Source organism: Taudactylus pleione, unplaced genomic scaffold (genome assembly GCF_031769625.1).
Source record: "Taudactylus pleione unplaced genomic scaffold, aTauple2 ptg000154l, whole genome shotgun sequence".
NCBI lineage: Eukaryota > Metazoa > Chordata > Amphibia > Anura > Myobatrachidae > Taudactylus > Taudactylus pleione.
Genome location: NW_028284556.1, coordinates 19073052 through 19096387, shown reverse-complemented (window position 1 = coordinate 19096387; position 23336 = coordinate 19073052). Strand labels below are relative to the sequence as shown.

The 23336-nt window shown below is 40.8% G+C and overlaps 1 protein-coding gene across 1 annotated transcript in view; it reads left to right on the top strand.

The window, feature by feature from the left end:
* Nucleotides 1–23336, top strand: part of ADGB (androglobin) — a 435925-nt gene that overhangs the window by 207060 nt on the left and 205529 nt on the right. Inside the window, exons 12-13 of the mRNA XM_088474497.1 lie at nucleotides 19247–19337; nucleotides 22949–23090. Coding sequence (XP_088330623.1) covers nucleotides 19247–19337; nucleotides 22949–23090 — 233 coding nt within the window. The remainder of the gene's footprint in view (nucleotides 1–19246; nucleotides 19338–22948; nucleotides 23091–23336) is intronic.

Below are 23336 nucleotides of genomic sequence, written 5' to 3'. Positions count from 1 at the left end.
GCCCACGATGGCTACATGTTGTAACTTGCTGTGATAAAAAAAACCTGCAGAGAATCCAGGGTTATGGGTTTAGGGCCAATAGGAAGAAATAAAGTGACAATAGGGATAACTTCATCTGAGATCGATCTTGACGCCAAACTTGGTAAGGGGTGTGAATCCATATATTATGGATTAAATGGGATGGAAAAGAGAAGAGACGTGTATTTATTATTATTAATAATAATAATAATAATAATATTATCCTTTATATGGCGCCACAAGTGTTCCGCAGCGCCTTAATAGTACATAAACAAATAATTTGACAAGTGACTTACAGTACAAAATAGGACAAAGACATGAATAATATACATTGATACATAATTGACCATAACACCTAGATATGCAACAGAGCGTAAGCAACCAAGTGTTAGGTGCCCTGGTGGGGGGTAAGAAGTAGGTGAAAAGAAGTAAGGAGAAGCACAAGAGGGTGGTGGCTTACACTCTAAAGGGGATGGGCAGACAAACAGGTGTGACACAGATGGGGTCAACGGAGCATGTTGCAGCAAGTTAGGATGGGAGCTGGAAGGCTTTGATGAAGTAGTGGGTCTTGAGAGCCCGTTTGAAGGATTGTAAAGAGGAGGAGAGTCTGATAGGGAGAGGGAGAGAGTTCCAAAGATCGGGAGCAGCACAGGCAAAATCTTGGAGGCGGGAGTGGGAGGAAGTAATCAGTTGGCATGAGAGGCGGCGTGTATTAGTTGAGTGAAGGGGGTGGCCAGGAGAGTGGAGGGAGATGAGGTCAGAGATGTAAATGGGAGAGGAGTGGGTGAGGGCTTTGTAAGCAAGTGTGAGAACCTTGAATTGGGTTCTAAAAGGGAAGGGGAGCCAGTGGAGGGCTTTTAGGAGAGGGGAGTTTGGAGAGAAAGATGAGTCTAGAAGCAGCATTGTGGACAGACTGGAGAGGAGGGAGATGGGAGTTGGGGAGGCCAGATAGGAGGTTACAGTAGTCCAATCTGCATATGACCAGTGAGTGTATGAGGGTTTTGGTGGCATCCTGGGTGAGAAAGGGTCTAATCTTGGAAATATTTTTGAGATGGAAACGACAGGACTCTGAAAGGCTCTGGATATGTGGTTTTTAGGAGAGGGAGGAGTCCAGGATAACTCCAAGACAGCGCACTTTGGGGCTAGAAGAGATAGTTGTGCCATCAATTGTTAAAGAAATAGTGGGAAGTGAGGTTATGTTGGAGGATGGGAAAATGATCAGCTCAGTCTTAGACATATTAAGTTTAAGAAATCGCTAGAACATCCAGGAAGAAATAGCAGAGAGACAGTTGGAGATACAAGTGAGGAGAGAGGGGGAGAGGTCAGGGAAGGAAAGGTAGATCTAAGTATCATCAGCATAGAGATGATAACGAAGGTCGAAAGAGCTGATGAGTTCACCCAGAGAGGAAGTATAGAGGGAGAATAGTAGAGGTCCAAGAACGGAATCTTGGGGAACACCTACTGTGGCTGTGGTGGGGAAGAGGAGTCATGAGAAGAGACAGAGAAGGACCGGTCTGAGAGGTAGGACGACAGCCAGCAGAGAGCAGTGTCACGTAAACCAAGGGAGTGAAGGATTTGCAGCAGGAGAGAGTGATGAACAGTGTCGAAGGCAGCAGAGAGGTCAAGGAGAATAAGCAGAGAGTAGTGGCCCTTGGATTTGGCTGCAAGGAGGTCATTGCTGACTTTTGTGAGGGCAGTTTCATTGGAGTGGAGAGAACAGAAGCCTTAATTTATATAAATAAATTCTTTTTTTTTTCCACCCAGATAAATTTGCTGATAACTTTGTTCAAAATTTTCAAGTCATTGTCCAGTGGGAGTAAGGGAAGCATATGTAATATATATAAAATCCTGGAAATTATATATTTTTAATTAACTGGCACCTACCAAGATATGAGAGAGGGAGATGTTTCCATTTTTTAAAGTCAAGGAGTGTTCGCTAGATAATGGCACGGAAATTGGCAGCATAAAGGCCCGGGGATGTGGAGTAATGTGGAGACCTAAATATTTTCAAGTAGACGAAGCCCTCTGACAAGGGAATGTGTTAAACCATCCTCTAGTGGCATCAGGGTGCAAGACCAAGGCCTCCGTTATTAGTATAATTTATCAGGAAACATGAGATAACATGAAAATCATTTAGGATGTCAAGTGGAAAGCACAGAATGTGGATTTCTAAAGTACAATAATAGATCAGCGGCATAAGCCAAGACCTTCAGGTGTATTCCCCTATATATATATACACCCTGCCAGTCTTTACAGAGAAAAAAACTACAAATAAGGGGATCTATCACCAGGTTAAAAAGCAAAGGGGATACCCTGGTACAATCTAAAAGGAAGTGTGTTCAAACCATTAACAGTTGGAGTATTATATAACATTTGAAATAACTGTACAAAGTCTGTGCCGAAATGCTGTAAATGAAAGACACGTAGCAAATGTGACCATGACACTCTATCAAAAGCCTTGCCGGCATCACAAATTATTAGTAATGTGTGTCTGTCTTTTGCCTGATGTGCTTTAGTCAGCAACGCAATCAGATGTCGTACATTATGCACTGATTTTCTACCTATCATAAATCCCGTTTGAGGGGGGTGTGTTAGTTCAGGGAGTAGTAGCTGCAAACGTTTGTCAATTATACTACTGAATAGCTTGAAATCCTGGTGTGGCAGGGATATATGATATGATCGAATTAAGGTCAGGGTCTCTACCGAATTTCAATAGAAGTATAATATTGGCTTGGCTAAAGGTTTTTCAGCACATACTTGACCCTTAAAATAGAATTATAGAGACTAGGTGAGGCATCATATGTGGTGCGAGCATTATTTAGTATTCAGCACTAAGGTCATCTGGGCCTGGAGACTTACCATTAGATAAAGATTTAATAGCTGAATAAATTTTCAGCTTTGAAATAGGAGCCGTTAGGGTTTCACTAGCCTCTACAGAAAGAGTAGGTAAATTAGCCACCTTGAGGAAACACATGCTAAGAGCAGGATCATCAGTCTGAGCAGAATTTAGATTGGTATAATATTGCAAACAAATTTCGCCAATATCCTCGTCTCCATGAGAGGTCCAGAATTACCCATAATAGATAAAATTTGGGAGGATGGCTTTTGGCTCCGAACAATATTTGCCAAAAGTTTGCCTGCCTTATTTCCCCAACAAAAGTAGCTGTGCTTCCCGGTTAGTCTAGGTGATATTGGGTCCTCTCATTGTATAATGTATCAAGCTTGTTAGTGAAGTAATGCTGCCGAGCTGCGCCATTAGCAGAATGCAGCATGTCAGCATAGGACTTTAATAGATCCTTGCTTTTGGCTAGGAAATGTTGGTGACGCTGGTGACATTTATGGGATACATAAGCTAAAATGTGGCCTCGTAACACAGGTTTAGATGCGCCACAGAACAAAGTAATTTTGTCAAGATGAGTTTTGTTGTCGTGGATGTAATTGTGAAATTGATGAGCAGATAAGCTGGAAATCTCCAGTTGCAGGATGAAACTTTGGGGGATGTCAATTGCAAAGAAAAGCATGTGGGTGCGTGGTCAGAAATGACTATGTTTTCTATGTGTGCAGTCTGGGTTCTAGAAAGTAAGGAACTAGGCACTAACCAAAAGTCCAACCTAGCGGAAAATTGATAGGGAAGGGGAATAAAAAGTGTAGTCGTGTGTGACAGGGTGCAAATGTCTCCAGGGATCTAATAAAGTTAAGCTGGTTACACACCTAGCAGATATATCTGCAGATTGAGTGATCTGCAGATATATCTGTAGATGATGGTTGTTCATACACACTGAATAACCATCATCTTCCATCTGTCATCGGGTCCTGCTGGCTGGGGATCGTGCAGCGACTCCCTCCCCGCGGTTGCAGCTGCAAGTGTACAGGTGGTCGATTGATCGCCCATACACAGAGCACGATTGACAGATATGTCTGCAGATATATCTGCCATCAGCTGTGCAGCACACCAGAAGCGATATATGTCTGTGAACGACGTCGTTCACAGAAATTTCGCTGGTACACACAGGCCGACGGGCATACAATATATTGACCGATCAATTGATCGCCCAATATATCTGCCAGTGTGTGCCCAGCATTAGAGAATCAAGTAACAGTTGCAATGTGGGTGACGTGCTGCCACTCATGTGTCGTTTCAGAGTGACCAAATTAGGGGAGAGGGTGGTATCAAAATCACCTTCCAAGATTATGGCGCCCTTGGCCCAATACTGAAGTCCTGAAGTCTTGTGTAGACATCTGAAAATAATGCATTGTGTGGCATCCTGCACACCAGGATGCCGACTACATCCCGTTGGAACCTGTGGAAGCATATAGAGTACAGTAGCAAGAGTGATTAATTCTATTATTTCCAGTCAATTTAATGAATAAGAATCTGCCTTCTGTGTCTAGCAGCAAGTCTATAATAGTGTAGCGTAAGGATTTCTGAAATATGACAGCTACCCCTCTCTTTTTAGTAGTAAATGAAGCTGATTCATAATCACCAATCCAAGAGTCATGGAGGGCATTTGGATCATCCCTTCTCTAATGTGTTTCTTGTAATACCAATATATCGAGTTTGATTTTTAAAAAATGATATACTCCGTTTAACTACAGTAGAAGCTGTGGACAGATGAGGCATGTTATCAGACCTATACCTACTCTATCCATCTGGAAAACAATGGATAATTTAAATAGTGTGGTTCCCTTTGTCCCAGCGAGCAAAGGGAATCCACAAAAGTTCCCACAACTTGCTTGCGAGTTGAACCTCAACAATAACAGACATGAAATAAATAAATAATGAGAAAAAATAACAAACATTGTGCAGCCCTACAAGTTTTTTACATTTTAATAACCCAAACTAAGGACCCAATGGGCCCTTTTAAACCATATAATATAATAATGGTTCAAAAGTAAGAAGGAAAACAGATAAGGGGAAGGGGGGAGGAGATGGAGCAAGAGGAAAAAGAGCATGTGGTCCACTGGGCACCCCTGCGAGGAATCCCCACTGAACATTCCCTTAGAATGTAAGCTCCTTTGAGCAGGGCCCTCTACCCTCTTGTGCATCTCCTTACTATACCTTCATCTACTTCTTACTCTCTACCAGGGCACCTAACACTTGATTGCTTTGCATTGTTGCTTATCTGGGTGTTATAGTCGTGAATGTAGCAATGTATATTATCCATGTCCTGTAATGTATTGTACAGTACAACAATGCTTCACAGCTGAAATATCCACAAAAGGTGAAGATGGCTTCCTACCAGAATACAGTGGTTTTTTGTGCGTATAAGAGTGATCTCACTGCCCGCAGTAATGCACCCAAATCTTCGATGGAAATGGCACCGTCCTCCTCTGGTCTGGTCAGGATAGCTGTTCAACACCAATACCGCCAACGCGTTTCGATCAGTACTCTGATCTTCCTCAACAATGCTTCAGCTGTGAAGCATTGTTGTATTTTTAAAGTTATTTGGAACTCCTTCATTTGGATATATCCAATTAAAACACTTTTATTTTTTTGGAAATTTTGTCTCTTTGGTTTTTAAATGTGCCTTTTTTTCCATTTTAATATGGACATATGGAGAGCATATACCTGAATGGACTATATATGTATTAATTTGGGGTAGATCATATACACCCCTATATGTGAATTATTGTGTACTCAAGTGAATTCTTATACGTCTGCACTAGACTGTTTTCTATGTTTTATGTTCCCACATATTCATCAACATTGGAACATACATCCCACACCTATCATATAAAGTGTCCATTATAAAAAGGATTTGAGGTCCCAAGATCAGGACTTCATATTGAAGATAAGTAAATTCTATATCTTGGGTGAGCGCAGAGTGGTATTCTCCGGATTTTTGTTTGTGTTAATGTAATTTTGGTGAGGATAACACCAAGGAGATTTACCCTTTAGCAGCCTTTGTAGCGCAATTGTTGGCAGATATCACCTTCTACATTCTTCTATAAGTAAACGGATCTTGTCCATGTAATTTAGTACCATAATGATGACGGGATGAGGTCAGAATTAATCTGATGAGCGGTCAGGACCAACGCGGTGTACCTGCTCTATGATGAAAGTGCCAGAAGGAGTGGTGCAGTTAAGCTCTGAAGGAAACCATTGTGATACCAAGTCCATTAGGTCTTTTTGTTTCACGGACTCGGGGAGGCCTATTAGACAGACATTGTTATGGTGGTTTCGGTTCTCTAAATCTTCTAGTTTGTCCTGCATGGCAGTAGTGGTGGACTCCTGCTTGTGAATCAAGGACTGAGCTTCAGATAGCTCTTCTTCCACATTGGAAATACGTTGTTCCGCATCAGTAAAGCAGTGACCATGTTCTGTAAGCTGTGTCATTGTGGAGTCAATGGATTCTTTTAATCCTGCCAGCTTCCAATCTGACACTTGAGATAGGAGCTCAGATACCTCTTATAACACAGACAGTGTGTTATATTTGGTAGGGTTGAAACACCATCTAGTATGCAATCAGCAGATGGAGAAACACGAGACCTATTGGGGGTAGCAGCAGCTGCAGGTTTATCCTTATTTTTAGCAGCCTGTCCCCCCCTGGCTTCACATTGCTGCTTTACTACAAATTTCTCTATGTTAACGCAGGCTGAGTAGCACAAAACAGAATGAGCAGCCTTGAAGAAACAATAAAGGCAATCCCCAGCACGGCCAGCAGGGGAGAGGGTAGCCTGTGTCAGGTATGTGGATCCCTAAGGGAGAATACACACAGCAATGCAATGTCAGGTTTGTAAGGGGGGGCAAAGGTCCCCGTTAAACCCAGGAGGGGGTGGACTGAGGGGGCAGGCGGCCATGGGCAGTGCCACTCTGGTGCATGGCTTGACTCCGGCAGTAAGAAGGCACAGGGAGTCACTTGCTTGACTGTATAATGGGGACCTGTGGATGATGGTCTGGGTCCGTTTCCCCCTCCGTTACGGCGATGGTATGGTGTGGGAGAGGGGAGCTCCGGGACCTCTCTATAATTATGGCCAGTCAGTTCGGCCCGCCCACCGGAAGTCACTGTAATAATGTTTTAACCTCTGACTTCCTATAAGAAGTCTGCTATTGTCAAGATACAGTCGGCCACCTTTGTATGAAACAGACAATGGGGTAAATATAATAGCTTGTGACTTGCAGGCATCATGAAAACTCCGGGGAGTCTGTCCAATGTTTTAAAGGGGCAATCATTTAAAAAGTAGTACGAGTTTGGTTTTGCCTTTCAAATGATTGCCCCTTTAAGTCTTCGGACAGACTCTCCGGAAACTCAAGTCGCAGGCTGTTACATTGACCCCTATAGATTGTTACATGCTAATTATGCCCTCTTCATGAGATGGCCACACTTACTCTAAAATTAAGCATTTGGAAACCCCTTTCTAGAAATCCTGTGTTTGCCCTTGGGTCATACCACTTGCACTGTTTTAGTTCCAGGGTTTAGTTTTGTGTAATAACTATAGTAACCTTTTTTGGCTTATCCCAAGCAGCAAATAATGCTGAAATATTTACATTTACACCTTGCCATAAGATGAAGTGTTGCACAGGGCCCTTTCTCTTACCCCTGCCAATAGGGCTACAAGTGATATATTTTTGAATGCAGAGATTCTTTTCAAAACTACACCATTGACTCTTTATTCAACATACCACAAATGTAATTATAGAAAACATGCAAATAATAGGTTATCATTAAGAATATAAAATATTGGTTAATTTAATTTTGCTGTGGTTGGTTTTTCTATATTTTACCACACAAGTGACATTATGCGCTCTGGTATATTTGTATGGTAGTACTTGTAGTTCCATAAGTGCCAGCATACCAGAAACATTATTGGCTCTCCAGTAGCGCCAGTTATTTTCAGTATGTTTTTTCCCCAAAACTTCAGATGGCTTTGGCTAACGGGACTATGCTCCTAAAGGCTAAACTTTTCAGAACTTGGTAAATAATAGGGCCAGATAGAATAATGGGGTCTGGGGTCTGCAGTGTTAGCCTAATGCAGGAGCTTTAGGCTGTAGTGACAATTTAGTCAAAGACTCTATCCCACCTTCTTGGTCAGAACTGCATTGTTATTATCGGCTGGGCAGTCGGGTAGTTAAGTCCTATTTACCACTGCCCTGCATAACAGAATCGGTGAACAGGGATTCAAATGGAAGGCAACGGGGTGCGGTGGGGTGCTGTCCAGCATAATAGGAGCGCTGACCATACCCATCCCTATAACACATGATCACGCCCACTTCTAAGCAGTGCTGCCAAAAGATTGTACACCTTTCTGACTGTCTTTGCATTTCAAATTGTTGGTGTTCCTTTTATTCTGTTGTCTTCCTTTATTATATAGTGCCTTCAGTACTATGTTGTTAGCAAAAAATAAGGGTCCTCCTATGATTCTGTTGGCCAGGGAAACTTCAAGGAAGTGTGTGGATCTGTGCATTACCAGACTCCATAGCAAAATTTGGGTTAGGCCCGGTGAGGCCATAGATTTTCTGAGTACCTTCAGGAGCTGTAACAACCACACCCACTATAGTCCCAGTTTAGTCCTGACACTGTTCTGCAGGGTTTGTCTGTTTTTTTTTATATACAGCCTTTTACTGAAAATCATCAAAAATATGTAATTACATAAAGTACAGGAGCATTATCACAATGTGAACACATTCTATAAACATATGTTGTGCAATAAATAATAAGAATGGAGTTTAATCTCATAATGGAAAACCACAATAACACAGCAATCAGCTTTTTTTGTGTCTGCGATTTTCTTAGATGTTAGTTAGAAACATTTTGTGATGCTTTTTGTCAAGTGAAATAGCTATATGAAAGCCAAACTATTTTAAACTTACATAATACTGCTATTTACAGTGGTTTCAAAACAAGCTTAATTGCAATTTTTAGGAGGAAACTGGCTATTCATTTTGATGAAAACATTATCAATATGAATATGCTACATTTACATTGTTAGCGAATTTTCCACAGCTATTGACTGCAGGGCCATTAAAATGTATCTTTACTGGGACTCAAAGGACATGTCATTAATCATAATAAGCGTCTACAAAGGGACCAATTTTATCTGCACAATATCCATTTGTCAGTTTCCACTTGGTGCATCAAGAAAATTTATATGTTCCTGCTACAGATCATTTTAAACCCAACACACAAAATATCCTCTGCAAAAATCAGTTTTGTATTTTAGAACAACTTTACTGTATTTACATTAAGGTCATTTTCAGAAATCCGCAAGATAAATAAGCGACATTCTAATAAACAATGGCTATAACCCTTTTTGTTTTAGATTCGGAAGTGTAGGTTAACTGATTCATTCTTTTGTTCAAAATCCCTGGCGCCGGCATCCCAACAGGGTTAGGTTACCGACACATGTCGATCGGTATCCTAACCCTCCCGACTCTGTGCCTGACCCTAACCTCCCCCCCAGTGCCTAGACCTAACCTCCCTGCACCATAAACCGAACCCTTCCCCTTAGTGCCTAACCCTAACCCCTAAGTCGCTAAAAAGTTGAACAGTGCATGCATGCTATAGTATGTATGTACAGAGGCACAGTAACGATTGAAGCTTATCTCCGTGATCAAGCCTCCAGGCGAAATGCATCCATTGGCAGCTTCCCCCCCCAGCATTCACACTCGGGATCCCGATCACATGACTCAGGACTTAGACGGAGAACAGAGCAGTATACGAACACCAGGACTTCCACGGGAACAGAGACCGGAACACAGGGCTTGATCGTGAGGGCATCCTTAGAGGTGGGAGGACGACGCACACTGCAGTTAGACCAGGTAAGTTTCCCCAGTGAGTGGAGGGAGCACCCGGCATACGGTCCATACACCTGAGCTGTCAGTCGCTTCCTCCCCAGATGAGTGCACATCCACAGAGTTGGATCGAGCAGCATGTGACTTCCCAAAGAAGCGCACTGCCGATCTGATCCTCATTGTGGACAGCACGGTCCTGGGAGACACCGGTCACACGCACACTCGTCCCCCCTCCAGCCTGAAAACACCCCCGGGCAATGTTAGCAATACAGTAATCAAAGACTCATTTCATACTGGACTAGTGGTTGGTAACATCATCCTACCACATAGAGATTGCAGGACGCTGTGATCTCTGAAAGAACCATCACCTCCAATACATAGGGTCACGGACTCAGTGGATTTAGAGTGACATTACAAAGCACTAATCCCTTGCCATCATTGCAATATCTCCACTTGCTCTTGTAAAGTTACGCACATAGCTGCCATATAGTGTTGCCATCATTAATACCTGCTTGCTTATTTTATGCATGTTTTACGATTAGGAAGAGTAAAGATTGAATTATTCTATTAACCACATGTGTGCCTGTGATATATGTCAATACATATGTTCAACAGTTTAATCAGTAGACGGTGACTTACAACACTCTTTGTTATTAAACAATTAACAACACCACTATACATCATTATTGACATTATTCAGAGTTTACAACATAGAATCTGATATATATGTTTCTCTAAGGTGTAGCACTTGACATAAATCCTCCCTTTTTCTCACAGTAGCGATTGAGACAAACAGTCTCAGAAATGTATTGAAAAGGTATTCAGCATTTTTGGGTGGGGAGTATTCGGTTGCTATTCCGACACATGGAGATGCACTGCCTTATGGACGTGTTATAAGAGTGTCTCGGGCATGTTGCATAACTGGTTGCGAATTTAGAAGCTTAAATGCTTGCATTGGAGGTGTCAAAGTCAAATACCAAAATTGAATGAAGTACAACAATAAACAACTTTCTGTACGTTTAAATCATATTTTATATACTTAAATATTACTTTTCAATATCATGCATTGTTTTATATTAGTGTTTATATTCTTTACGAACGTTGCACAATTTCCAAAATAACAGTGTGTAAATATAGCACTGCAATTCTATGTATGGATATATATTTGATTTTGTAAGTGATCACAGATTTTTGATCATTTATTTTATTCAGCATTGCTTGTAGTTACAGCTTGTTTGGTAGATGCATAGGCTTTCCATAAGAACCTATTTTTAAGTGTAAACTGTTACCTGGACTTTCCCAGCCTGAGTGGCGAGCACCTGGGGACATGAGCACACATGGATACGACAATGATGACAAGCACGAGGTTACCACGGCTCAAGAAGACAGTTTGAAAGCTTGACCAGTTGCATTGTTGGACCTGTAATCTATTGTGTAGTGACCAGTTTATCTAAACCAGGGGTCTTCAAACTTGGCCCTCCAGCTGCTGTGAAACTACACATCCCAGCATGCACTGCCACCTTTTTGATATAACAGCATGCTAAAACTATGTGCAGTGCATGCTGGGATGTGTAGTTCCACAGCATCTGGAGGGCCAAGTTTGAAGACCCCTGATCTAAACTGTAATATATGTCACTAAGATTACTCCTGTATTGTTTGCTGTGTATAAATTGTTCCACACTGACCCTGCAAGTCAGTGCGTTCAGAATTGAAGCATTATGTTGGTGCCAACAGCGCATGCGCATTGTAAGGGCAGTACACTTTGTATTTCTTTATGCGAATAAACATCTTTTGAACTTTGGAACTCCAAGAAGGTGAGCGGACTTCACAATTATTTTATCTTTAAAAGAGGCCATACTCTGACACATAGTATGCACCTAGCATTGGGCAGGTGCAAGTTTTGATTGTGCGTCCAATAGTAGAGTGTAAAGAAGCACCAAGCAGGATTGTTGCGTCTGAAGAAGCACAAAGTGGGCATCCCAGGCACATTCAGACGCACACATGTACATCTGGGGAAGGGGTTTTACTAGCAGTAACATAAAGATGCAGACGTTACTACAGCAGATGACGGTAAAGCGGTTGCAGCAGCAGGCGGCTCAGAAACAGACCCTTTATCATGATTTTTTTGCCTTTTAATATTTTTTTCATTTTACTTTTCTTATTCTACAAACTCATAATGCAGGGTCTGAAACAGAGATGTACACTAATGCTATTGTGGCTGCAATTTTGTATGCAGAGGTTGTGCGAAAATGTGCAATTGTAGCAGCCACCTGGATTTGTATTAGGACGCCCACTGGTGGCTTTGCAAAAGCCAAGCGACTGTGTACAAAGACGCAGTATCCGTTGTAGATTAGTTGATTATCGAACTTCTGAGTAACTCTATGGTTGCACCAAATAATTGCGGACAGAGGCACCTGGAAATGATCGCTACACTCCTGCGTTTGAGTCACAACCCCCTATTGCCGCCAGCAACTGTCTCTGTCTGTTTATCACTTTGCAAACAAATCTTCACTGTGAGCGACGATGGTAATGGAACTTGACGCAAGTGCAGGTTACCTGACTAAACAAAAGAAGACTTATTCTTTTATTTTTAAGAGAGAACAAGAGTGAAAGTCATTATATCGTTGTGTTTGGCTGAAGTGTGACGAGTGAATAGATGCTGCATGTTGACAGTACAGTACACAGGATGTGACTAGCTGGGTTCAATACACAAGATGAGCAAATCAAGACTGGGTTTGGTAAACAGTGAGCCTGATTCTGGGTCGGACACTGTGGCGATTCGGTCGTTATTGACTGATGGTTTAAGATCTGTGTATGCACAAGAGCTGCATTAGGCATGTGCAAATCTAGTCCTGCTTTGATGGACGCAGAAGGGCAGCAGATGTCGCTTGATTGGCAGTCTTCTGCCATTTGGGGATGGGGAGTGTTGAACAAAGCGGGAACATGTCAGCTTAGTTTTTGAGGCATTCCGAGGCCAGTGGCAGCAACTTCCTGACGTAGAAACACTGGCCTTGGCAGCATAGCTGAGATGGGCATTCTGAGCAATCTTGAAGTTGCTTAGATGCCCGATGGCCCGCTTGATGGTGATCTGATGCTGCAACTTTCGACACATCTGAGAAGCTGGCAGTGGGCTTCTTTTTACAAAAGGCACCTGCTGCATTAACATACAGTCACTTCTCAGATCATCTGCTACTGAAGATGCAGTACTGACAGCCCTTGCATCCATCTCTGAATCAGGCCCAGTGAATGCAGATAGTCAGTAACCAGCTGTATTTCTTACATAGGATGAGTAGATCAGCAGTAGCCAGAGTTGCTGAGTTCAGTATACTGGATGAGCAGAACTAGAATGCTTAGAGACAAGTTGAGTACGATAACTACGATTAGCAGGAATTGCTGGAGTAGGAAAAACACAGTTCTCAATCAAAATATATCAAACAAGTTTACATTTATAGGCAAAAAATCAATAGTCTAATTGAACAACAGAGGTAGAGCTGATCATTTTGGTTAAGGGCAAGTTCATATCTAGTGATGGACTTTGGTAGCTGAGAGTAGAATTGTTAGAGTCTATTTCTAACATCTTGGTTATGGCAAGATCAGAGCCATTTTAATGTATGGGCACACTGGGCAGCTGCCCAGGGACCTACAAAATTCAAAGAGCCTTTGAGCAGGGGCAGGCTGGACCAGGGGGCATCTACATGGGGTGTGCGGCCCCTCGCTACATGAATATGGCAGTCGGCTGAGAGGCAGGCAGAGAAAGATGCTCCCTGGCCGCTCTGATTGTGAATTACACACAATCAGAGCTGCCAGGCAGCGTTCCCTCCTGACTCCCAGCCTGCAGCCACAGAGCTGGATTAATGAGGGAGGCACAGGTGGCATATCCCCCCAAAAGGCCCCCTCTCTCAGGAGAGCCCCCATACTTTAAACACAGCTGCAGTGCAGGGCAGGAACTGCCCTGCGAGCTGGAAAAGAGAAGAGGGAGGTGGAGTACATAAACCTCACTTTATATCATGTTTTCTTATATTTAAACATTGATTTTGTTGAAAGTGCCAATAAATCTTAAGGTTTAATTTTATTGAATGTTTAGATTTTTATTCCCCTTTATAGGTGGGTAGGGGCTCCAGTGCACTGCTTTGCCTATTACCTACAAAGCTGTTAAGACGTCCCTGGGCAAGATCATGTGCAGTGGTGGCCTTTAGTGGTTTAAAGTAGAATTATCATTCGGTTCCTAAGCATATGATTGCCTCTCATTAGGGTTACAGTGCTATTTTAATTGTTTCAGGTCAATGTTGTCTGTCCCACACTATCGAACTGTACATCCACTTGAAATCCTGAAGTGACAGTGGTTACTATGACAATGGCCGCAGATTGGCTAAGAGCAGTCGGACTCTTAGCCAATCATGGCTATTATGCTGGAAACCTGCGTGGGTTACCTGTCAGTCAGGTAGCACTATGCTCTCTGTACAGTATAGCTGTCTGTGTGGTCTGGGCAATTCTGTTTTGTTATTTTTAGTAGACCGGTTTCTACATCGAGGACTGACCAGCGGCATGGAGTAGGTAAGTATGTATTGTGAGTGTGAGTGAGTAAGTAAATGTGTAATAAAGTGATAGAACATTTGGTGTGTGTGTTGTTGTTTTATCAATATTTTTTCACTGTGAGTCTACAGGGGCCTGCAGCCTGCTGGTACTTGTGGTTCTACAAGTACAGGCTGGCTAGGACTTGTAGTCCCACTGTGAAGAACAATATTATTACTATCATGTACCCTTTACCCCTGCACCCACCGCCTCCAGGTCTTGTGCTTCACCCTAGCCCTGGGGTATCCTTCAAAGGGGGGGATTCCTTTGTCCACTTTACAAGGATTCCCAGGGATGGGGTGATCGATTTCGGCGGGTGAATGCTTTGGCAGGGAGGACTCCATGCTGTGTGTTCTGCATTACTCCCCGGCTGGTTGAGCCGGATGCTGGTTACTGGAAATATGGGGGAACCCCACACGATTTTTTTTTCCTCAATCTTCCAGGACCAGAATAGACTTTTTTTTTTTTTTACTCTTTATCCTATAGCACACAGAAGCACTGCACAGATCACAGTGATCTGTGCAATGTTTCAGCTGCATACACTGCTGAGGAGGAGGTCTATTTTAAACTTCTAGTTTGGCCCGAGTTGGCTCCTTTTACGATCATGTTTGTAGATACAATTTTGGGTAAGTCCCTGTGTTGTATTCCTGTCTATGGAAAGTACTTGTGAATTGTTTTGATGGTGTATTTACTTGTACTTGTGTGTTCGGCCGTGTTTTGCAGATTCAGTCGTATTTTTACACCTGTGTTTGACTTTGGTAAATATCCATGTTTGAAGATCAGGGGAAACACGACCAGGAATGCAATCTAGGACAGACACAAATCTTACTAACTATACCCACTACAATCTATTTTGAATGCAGTGGCTAGACTGATCTTCCTCACAAAATGTTCTGCTTCTCTACTTTGTTAGTCATTACATTGGTTGTTTGTACTTTACTAGATTCAATCTAAAATACTTCTGCTTACATATAAGGCAACAAGACTATACCTACATACATCTCTGTTTTTTCTGAAACTATCTCCCAACTCGTCTTGTAAAAAATTGCTTATTACTGGCAGTGAAATGCGTCAATAGTCTTGCCTTCAAGGCACTGGAAACATCAACACAGACGGAACTTTGCTCTGTAAGCAAAACTCTTTTTACAATTACTTAGTTTCACATTGCTGGATGGGGGCATTCTCTTACACACCTGGGAGTGACGTCCGAGACCACATGTTTGCTACCTGTCCCACTGAATACTTGCAATTGCTTGTACAGTACACTTGCAAGGTAATCATACTGGGCTCATTTTCTGCTGATTCTAATGGAGCATTACCTTAGCAGGGAGTTACTAACAGAATATACCTATATGTGTGGCAATATCCCCTAACACAGGTCTAACATGTTTCTAATCAGTATTTTAGCTGCAAGATATGCTCAGTTCTCTGTACGTATTGTTTTACTAATACTAATATTATCTCCCTGATATTTTAATTAATTTATGATAAGCAGAGTCTAATTGTTCTAATTAACATAAAAACAAAGTTTGAATTCCTTGCGCAGACAAAATGGCGGCAAGAGAAATTACTAGGAGTTACCTAACATGGTGGATACACCAAGAGTGGTACTTGAAAGTTTGTGAACCCTTCAGAAATCTCTATATTTCTGCTGAAATTTCGCCTAAAACTACCTGAGATTTTCACACAAGTCCTAATAGTAGATAAAGAGAACCAAATCAAACAAATGAGACAAAAAAATTAGACATGCTCATTTTTTTATTGAGGAAAATTATCCAATATCACATATCTGTGAGTGGCAAAAGTATGTATACCTTTGCTGTCAGTATCTGGTATGACCCCCTTGTGCAGCAATAACTGCTTCTAAATGTTTCCGGTAATTGTTGATTAGTCCTGGAGGAATTTTACCCCATTCTTCCATACAAAACAGCTTCAACTCTGTTATGTTGGTGGGTTTCCTCCCATGAACTGCTCGCTTCAGGTCCTTTCACAACATTTCGATTGGATTAAGGTCAGGATTTTGACTTGGCCATTCCAAAACTTTAAATGTATTCTTCTTTAACAATTCTTTGGTCGAATGACTTGTGTGCTTCGTTGTCTTGCTGCATGACCCACGGTCTCTTGAGATGAAGCTCATGGACAGATCCTGCCATTTTTCTTTAGAATATTCTGGTATCCCATCAATGATGGCAAGTCGTCCTGGGCCAGTTGCAGCAAAACAGACCCAAACCATGATACCACCACCACCGTGCTTCACAGATGGTATTAGGTTTTTATGTTGGAATGCAGTGTTCTCCTTTCTCCAAACATAACCCTTCTCATTTAAAGCAAAGAGCTCTATTTTGGAATAATCTGTCCACAAAACATTGTTCCAAGAGCAGCTTCTCCTTGCAGTTCTGCCATGCACACTATTGTTGTTCTGTGTCCTCCTGATGGTGGACTCATTAATATTTACATTAGCTACTGTGAGAAAGGCCTTCAGTTGCTTAGAGGTTACCTTGGGTTCCTTTGTGGACTTGCAAACTATTAGACTCTTGGCGTGATCTTTGTTGGTCGACCACTCCTCGGGATGGTAATAATGGTCTGGAATTTCCTCCATTTGTACACAATCTGTAAAAGAGTGTACCTACTTTATACACGGTCAGGCGCTGATGTGAGTTGTTATACTGAGCTGCTGTAATAGGAGATAGTCAGTCAAATATTAAATAAAACGCACTATTTAATTATACAGATAAATAGAGACATAAAATATATCCAACAGTAATAGTATATAAAATATAAAATCATTCACAGGTCAGACACATCTGCACAGCCGTATCTAACCTGAGAATGATTTTAGATTTCATATAATAATATTGTTGGATATATTTTATGTCTCTATTTATATTTGTACACAACCTGTCTGACTGTTGATTGGTGGAGTCCAAACTCTTTAGAGATGGTTTGTAACCTTTTCCAGCCTGATTAGCATCAACAACTCTTTGCTTGTGGCATGATACACTTCCACAAACATGTGTTGTGAACATCAGACTTTGATAGATCGCTGTTCTTTTAAAGTTGTCCACTCACACCTGATTGTCATCCCATAGATTGAAAATACCTTCAAAATAACTGCTAAACCTAAAGGTTCACATACTTTTGCCACTCACAGATATGTGATATTGGATAATTTTCCTCAAAATTGTCCCATTTGTTTAATTTAGTTCTCTTTATCTACTTTTAAACTGAGGTTGTTTTAGGCCAAATTTCAGCAAAAATATAGAAAATTCTGAAGGGTTCACAAACTTTCAAGCACCACTGTATATAACATGCAATAAATATAATCTCTACGCTCTTGTTAGGAAGATTAAAATTTACAGTAGAAGATCAAATATATATATAATGTACAATCTTCTATTGTACATTGTAAACTTCCTAACAAGAGCACAGAGATTATATTTATTGTATGTTATATATGTTCTAATTACTGTGTTTATTTTATTTATTTTTCAATGTAATTACTGCCTGGATTTAACCTCTGCTACTAGAAGGTTATATTTTCTTCTTCACACAAGCTTTCCAAATTCATAAACTACTCATATAACCTCCATAAGTTGTTTTACCGAATTACCTTCCCTCCCTCTCTAAATTTAGTTCATGCTACTGTAAATTTACATATGTTCTCTTTCTACACTCCCACAACCCCCTTACCCTCAGGTTAACATAGCTGTGTGACTGTATTTTATAGTCCACCGAGAACCTTTGCATTCTAGCTGGAGTAATTTGCAATATGTAGCACTTATTCCCATGTATCTCATTCCTATTTCCCTTTAGATTGTAAGGTTGTTAGCAGGGCCCATTAACATATTTATCTGCCTGTTATTACTAGAGATGAGTGGTTCGGTTTTGCTGAAAACCGAACACACTCGAACTTTGGGGCTCTGAGTCGAACCGAGCCCTAGCTCAGGTCACTTTTGGGTTCCGAATAGAACCGATTCCTGACTCAGGTCTTCTTACCCAGTTCGGAACTCGGATCTAAAAAATGGATCACGCGCATTTTGGATTGCATTTATGTCCCTCTCTCATGATTTCAGGTGCTGTGATGTGATCAAAATTGACTGAAAATTACTGGAAATGTATATTATTGATGTTAATAATACTATAGGAACAAAAACAGATTCAAGTTACATGATTTTAGCTGTTTATATCAATTTTTAAATGAAATCCGAAACCAAAACCGAAATTGAACCAAAACACTTGAGGGTGGTTTTGCCAAAACCAAAACACTTGGGTCTGTGCACATCTCTAGTTATTACCCAGTCTCAATGTATTACTATTTTGTTCCCTACAGTAAAGCACAACAGAATATGTAGGAACTATTGGCCTGATTCACTACGGAACTCAACTGCAAATGCAATAGCGATTACGCACGAGTTCAACTGCGATAGTATGCTAATTCATTGTGATCGCAATGCCGCCACTACACTACATGAGGACGCCTATTTTACCTTACACACATACGTAATGTTTAGCAAGACTACAAAATCACCTGTACAATCAGCCGATTACGTGCATATTAGCAACTGCATTCCTTGCTGAATCAGGCCCTATATCAATAGATGTTAGTAAAATAAATAAATAAATACATAATTAACATGCGTGAAACCGGCCTCTGTATGAGAAATACTCTATATAAAAAAATATTCTATTTTCCAATTTAATTTTATGTTCCAGAAGCACATGCTGTATTAATGAGTATAGAATTTATTGAAAGAATATAAATGTATTTTTGTTGTATTTCTTACTAACTGTTTTTCTAGTATACATTAGTATAGTAGTATACATTACAAAGACATTATATACACTGGAATAAAATAAATTGCATAATAAACAACCCTTCCATTGCTATTAATGACATTAATAGTAGAATATATTACATTTCAGAAACTGTAGAGAAAAAAGCTGATCAGTTTGTTGAAATTACCACAGCACTACTTAACTTTCGGCTGAACCCACTCTCTGTACCATCAGAAGGGTAAGTACAATAAGGTTATTTTATTGAGGGGATGATTTACTGTACAGGTTGAGTCGCCCATATACAAAATGCTTTGGACCAGGGGTATTTTGGATATCAGAATATTCCGTATTTTGGAATAATTGCATATCATAATGAACTAACTTGGGAATGGGACCCAAATCTAAACACAGAAAGCATTTATGTTTCATATACACCTTATACATGCAGCCTGCAGGTAATTTTATTCAATATTTTTAATAATTTTGTGCATCAAACAAAGTTTGTGTACATACAGTACATGAAATTAATTTATGTTTAATATAGTGTACACCTTATACACACACCCTTGATGGTATTTTTATACAATATGTGTAATAATTGTGTGCCTTAAACAAAGTTTGTGTACATTGAACCAACAGAAAGCAAAGGTTTCACTATCTCAGTCATGCTAAAAAATGCCATATTTCGGAATGTTCCGTATTTCTGAATATTTGGATATGGGAGACTCAACATGTACTTACAGTGCATCCGGGAAGTATTCACAGTGCTTCACTTTTTCCACACTTGTTATGTTACAGCCTTATTCCAAAATGGAATAAATTAATTTTTGGCCTCAAAATTCTACACACAATACCCCATAATGACAACATGCAAAAAGTTTTTTTGAGATTTTTGCAAATTTTATTATAAAAAAACTAAGAAATCACATGTACATAAGTATTCACAACCTTTGCTCAATACTTTGTTGATGCACCTTTGGCAGCAATTACAGCCTCAAGTCTTTTTGAGTATGATGCCACAAGTTTGGCACACCTATCTTTGGGCAGTTTCACCCATTCCTCTTTGCAGCACCTCTCAAGCTCCATCAGGTTGGATGAGAAGCATCGGTGCACAGCCATTTTCAGATCTCTCCAGAGATGTTCAATCGGATTCAAGTCTAGGCTCTGGCTGGGCCACTCAAGGACATTCACAGAGTTGTCCTGAAGCCACTCCTTTGATATATTGGCTGTGTGCTTTGGGTCGTTGTCCTGCTGAAAGATGAACCGTCGCCCCAGTCTGAGGTCAAGAGCGCTCTGGAGCAGGTTTTCATCCAGGATGTCTCTGTACATTGCTGCATTCATCTTTCCTTCTATCCTGACTAGTCTTCCAGTTCCTGCCGCTGAAAAACATCCCCACAGCATGATGCTGCCACCACTCTTCACTTTAGGGATGGTATTGACCTGGTGATGAGCGGTGACTGGTTTCCTTCAAACATAACGCCTGGCATTGACGCCAAAGAGTTCAATCTTTGTCTCATCAGACCAGAGAATTTTGCTTTTCATGGTCTGAGAGTCCTTCAGGTGCATTTTGGCAAACTCCAGGCGGGCTGCCATGTGCTATTTACTAAGGAGTGGCTTCCATCTGGCCACTGTACCATACAGGCCTGATTGGTGGATTGCTGCAGAGATGGTTGTCCTTCTGGAAGGTTCTCCTCTCTCCACAACGGAATGGTGTAGCTCTGACAGAGTGACCATCGGGTTCTTGGTCACCTCCCTGACTAGGGCCCTTCTCCCACGATCGCTCAGTTTAGACAGCCGGCCAACTCTAGGAAGAGTCCTGGTGGTTCCAAACTTTTTCCATTTATGGATGATGGAGGCCACTGTGCTCATTGGGACCTTCAAAGCAGCAGATATTTTTCTGTACCCTTCCCCAGATTTGAGCCTCGAGACAATCCTGTCTCGGAGGTCTGCAGACAATTCCTTCGACTTCATGCTTGGTTTGTGCACTGACAGGCAGTGTGGGGCCTAATATAGACAGGTGTATGCCTTTCAAAATCATGTCCAATCAACTGAATTTACCACAGGTGGACTCCAATTAAGCTGTAGGAACATCTCAAGGATGATCAGTGCAAACAGGATGCACCTGAGCTCAATTTTGAGCTTCATGGCAAAGGCTGTGAATACTTATATACATGTGATTTCTAAGTTTTTTCTTTTAAATTAAATTTGCAAAAATCTCAATAAAACTTTTTACACGTTATCATCATGGGGTTTTGTGTGTAGAATTTTGAAGACAAAAAATTAATTTATTCCATTTTAGAAAAGGCTGTAACATAACAAAATGTGAAAAAGTGAAGGACTGTGAATACTTTCCGGATGCACTGTACAATTCCACAATCACACTGGTGACCCTTTGTCTGAATATGTCTGCAGCTACATTTATATCCATATTCCCTGTATTTTTTGGGTGCGTTTGTTTTAGTTTTTCATGTTTAGAAGTTCATTACATTACCTAATTTATCAGGTTTATTATCTTTTAGTGATGGTGCCCTAGAATCCATTCAGGACAATAACAATGAGTTTTGGCATAATACAGCATAACACAGTGACTTTGGATATCCCCACTTATCTGCATATGGGATGAATGTGGGAATGCTTTTTTTTACTTTACATTCCAGTATTGGTACTTACAGGTACATTGGTATATTTTAATTTTGATACTATACATCACATATTAATTATTCTGTCCCTTAGTGGTTTTTAGTTTGTAGTTTTGACCAAATTAGATCCAAGTCACTGGTTTTTATGGCCCACAAATACTAGAAAGTCCGACCATCATACAGATGTAGCCTCATACACTATTGCTGCAGTTGCACCAGATAACAGCCAGGTCCATTCTGACTTGTCTTGTACCGAGCATTTTGTTGTGTATTTTTTTCTCCCGGAAATGCGTCTTAGTCACAAATGGATGCGACAAACTGCTTCATGAGACTGCACTGATTCATTTGATATGCAACACCTGTCTGTGTGCGACTTACTCTGAATCTCTATACGAAGTGCTATGATGCAGCTGCCACAGCTTTTTTCCACACCAAGGTCCGTTGTGTTTCGTATATAGATTCAGTTGCACATAGATATACAAGTGTCACATATGAAATTAATCAGTGTAGTCTTCCATTGAACGGGCGATATATCTGTAGTGCATCGGCGGGTGTGTACAGAAGAATTGTCTGTGAACGACGTTGTTCACAGACATATCGCATCTGTCCTGCTGCACAGCCGGTGCGATATATATTGCAGATATATTGGCACTTCTGGCTGTGTGTATGGTTGACCAGCCGACTGCCTGTACGCTTGCTGCAGGGACCAGCCAGTGACTGACATCTCAACTGGGCAGGCAAATTTAAATGCCCATCCAGTTGTGATGTCAGTGCAGACACATCGGTCAAACGATTGGCACTCACCAATCGTTAGATTGAGGATAGGTTTATGAGGATTACATCTGTATAGAGGACAATCGTGCCAGTCTGTGACCATGATCTGCCACTTTGTATAGTCATCGACCACCTGGACCCAATGGGATTAAGTCTCTCAGCTGTGATTCCCAAGTCTGTCACTAGTTCTGTCTGTGTATGGACACAATTATACGCACATGGGCCTCATTACTGCCTACAAATTGTTTGCTAATTATACATATAACCTTTGTAAATTATTATTAAAGTCTTTTGCACAGTACACTTTTTCAAGTTTATAGCAATTGTTACAAATCAACATATTATAAGTACCTATTTTATATTATTGTAGATAAACACACTGAAAATACCAAAAATATGTGTAAATCAATACGTTTTATTTTACTTTATTATTTAGACATATTGTTAGCACTACTTCCAGGAGAAGCTCTCTGGCACCATTGAGCCTTACATCTGTCAATGAAACTGAAGAGACTGTTCAGGAAAAGAATGCGGATGTGAAAGAAAATCTTAAACTAAATTCTGACAATATAACTCAGGTAATAATAAAATAATAGTGCTTATATAAAAACACTTATTTAATACAGTTATTGCTTCTTCTTTGTTTCTTTTAGGGAAGGGGGGAGGGAGAGGCAGGGTGTTATTGTGTCCTTTCTATTGGAAATTATAGACTTTTCCATGATGTGATGGTCTGGCTGTACTACTACTTTACAGTTTATTAAGGAATATTTATTTATCCAAGTGCCCATGGCAAGATACATTGTTGTGACCTCTTCAAAAACCAT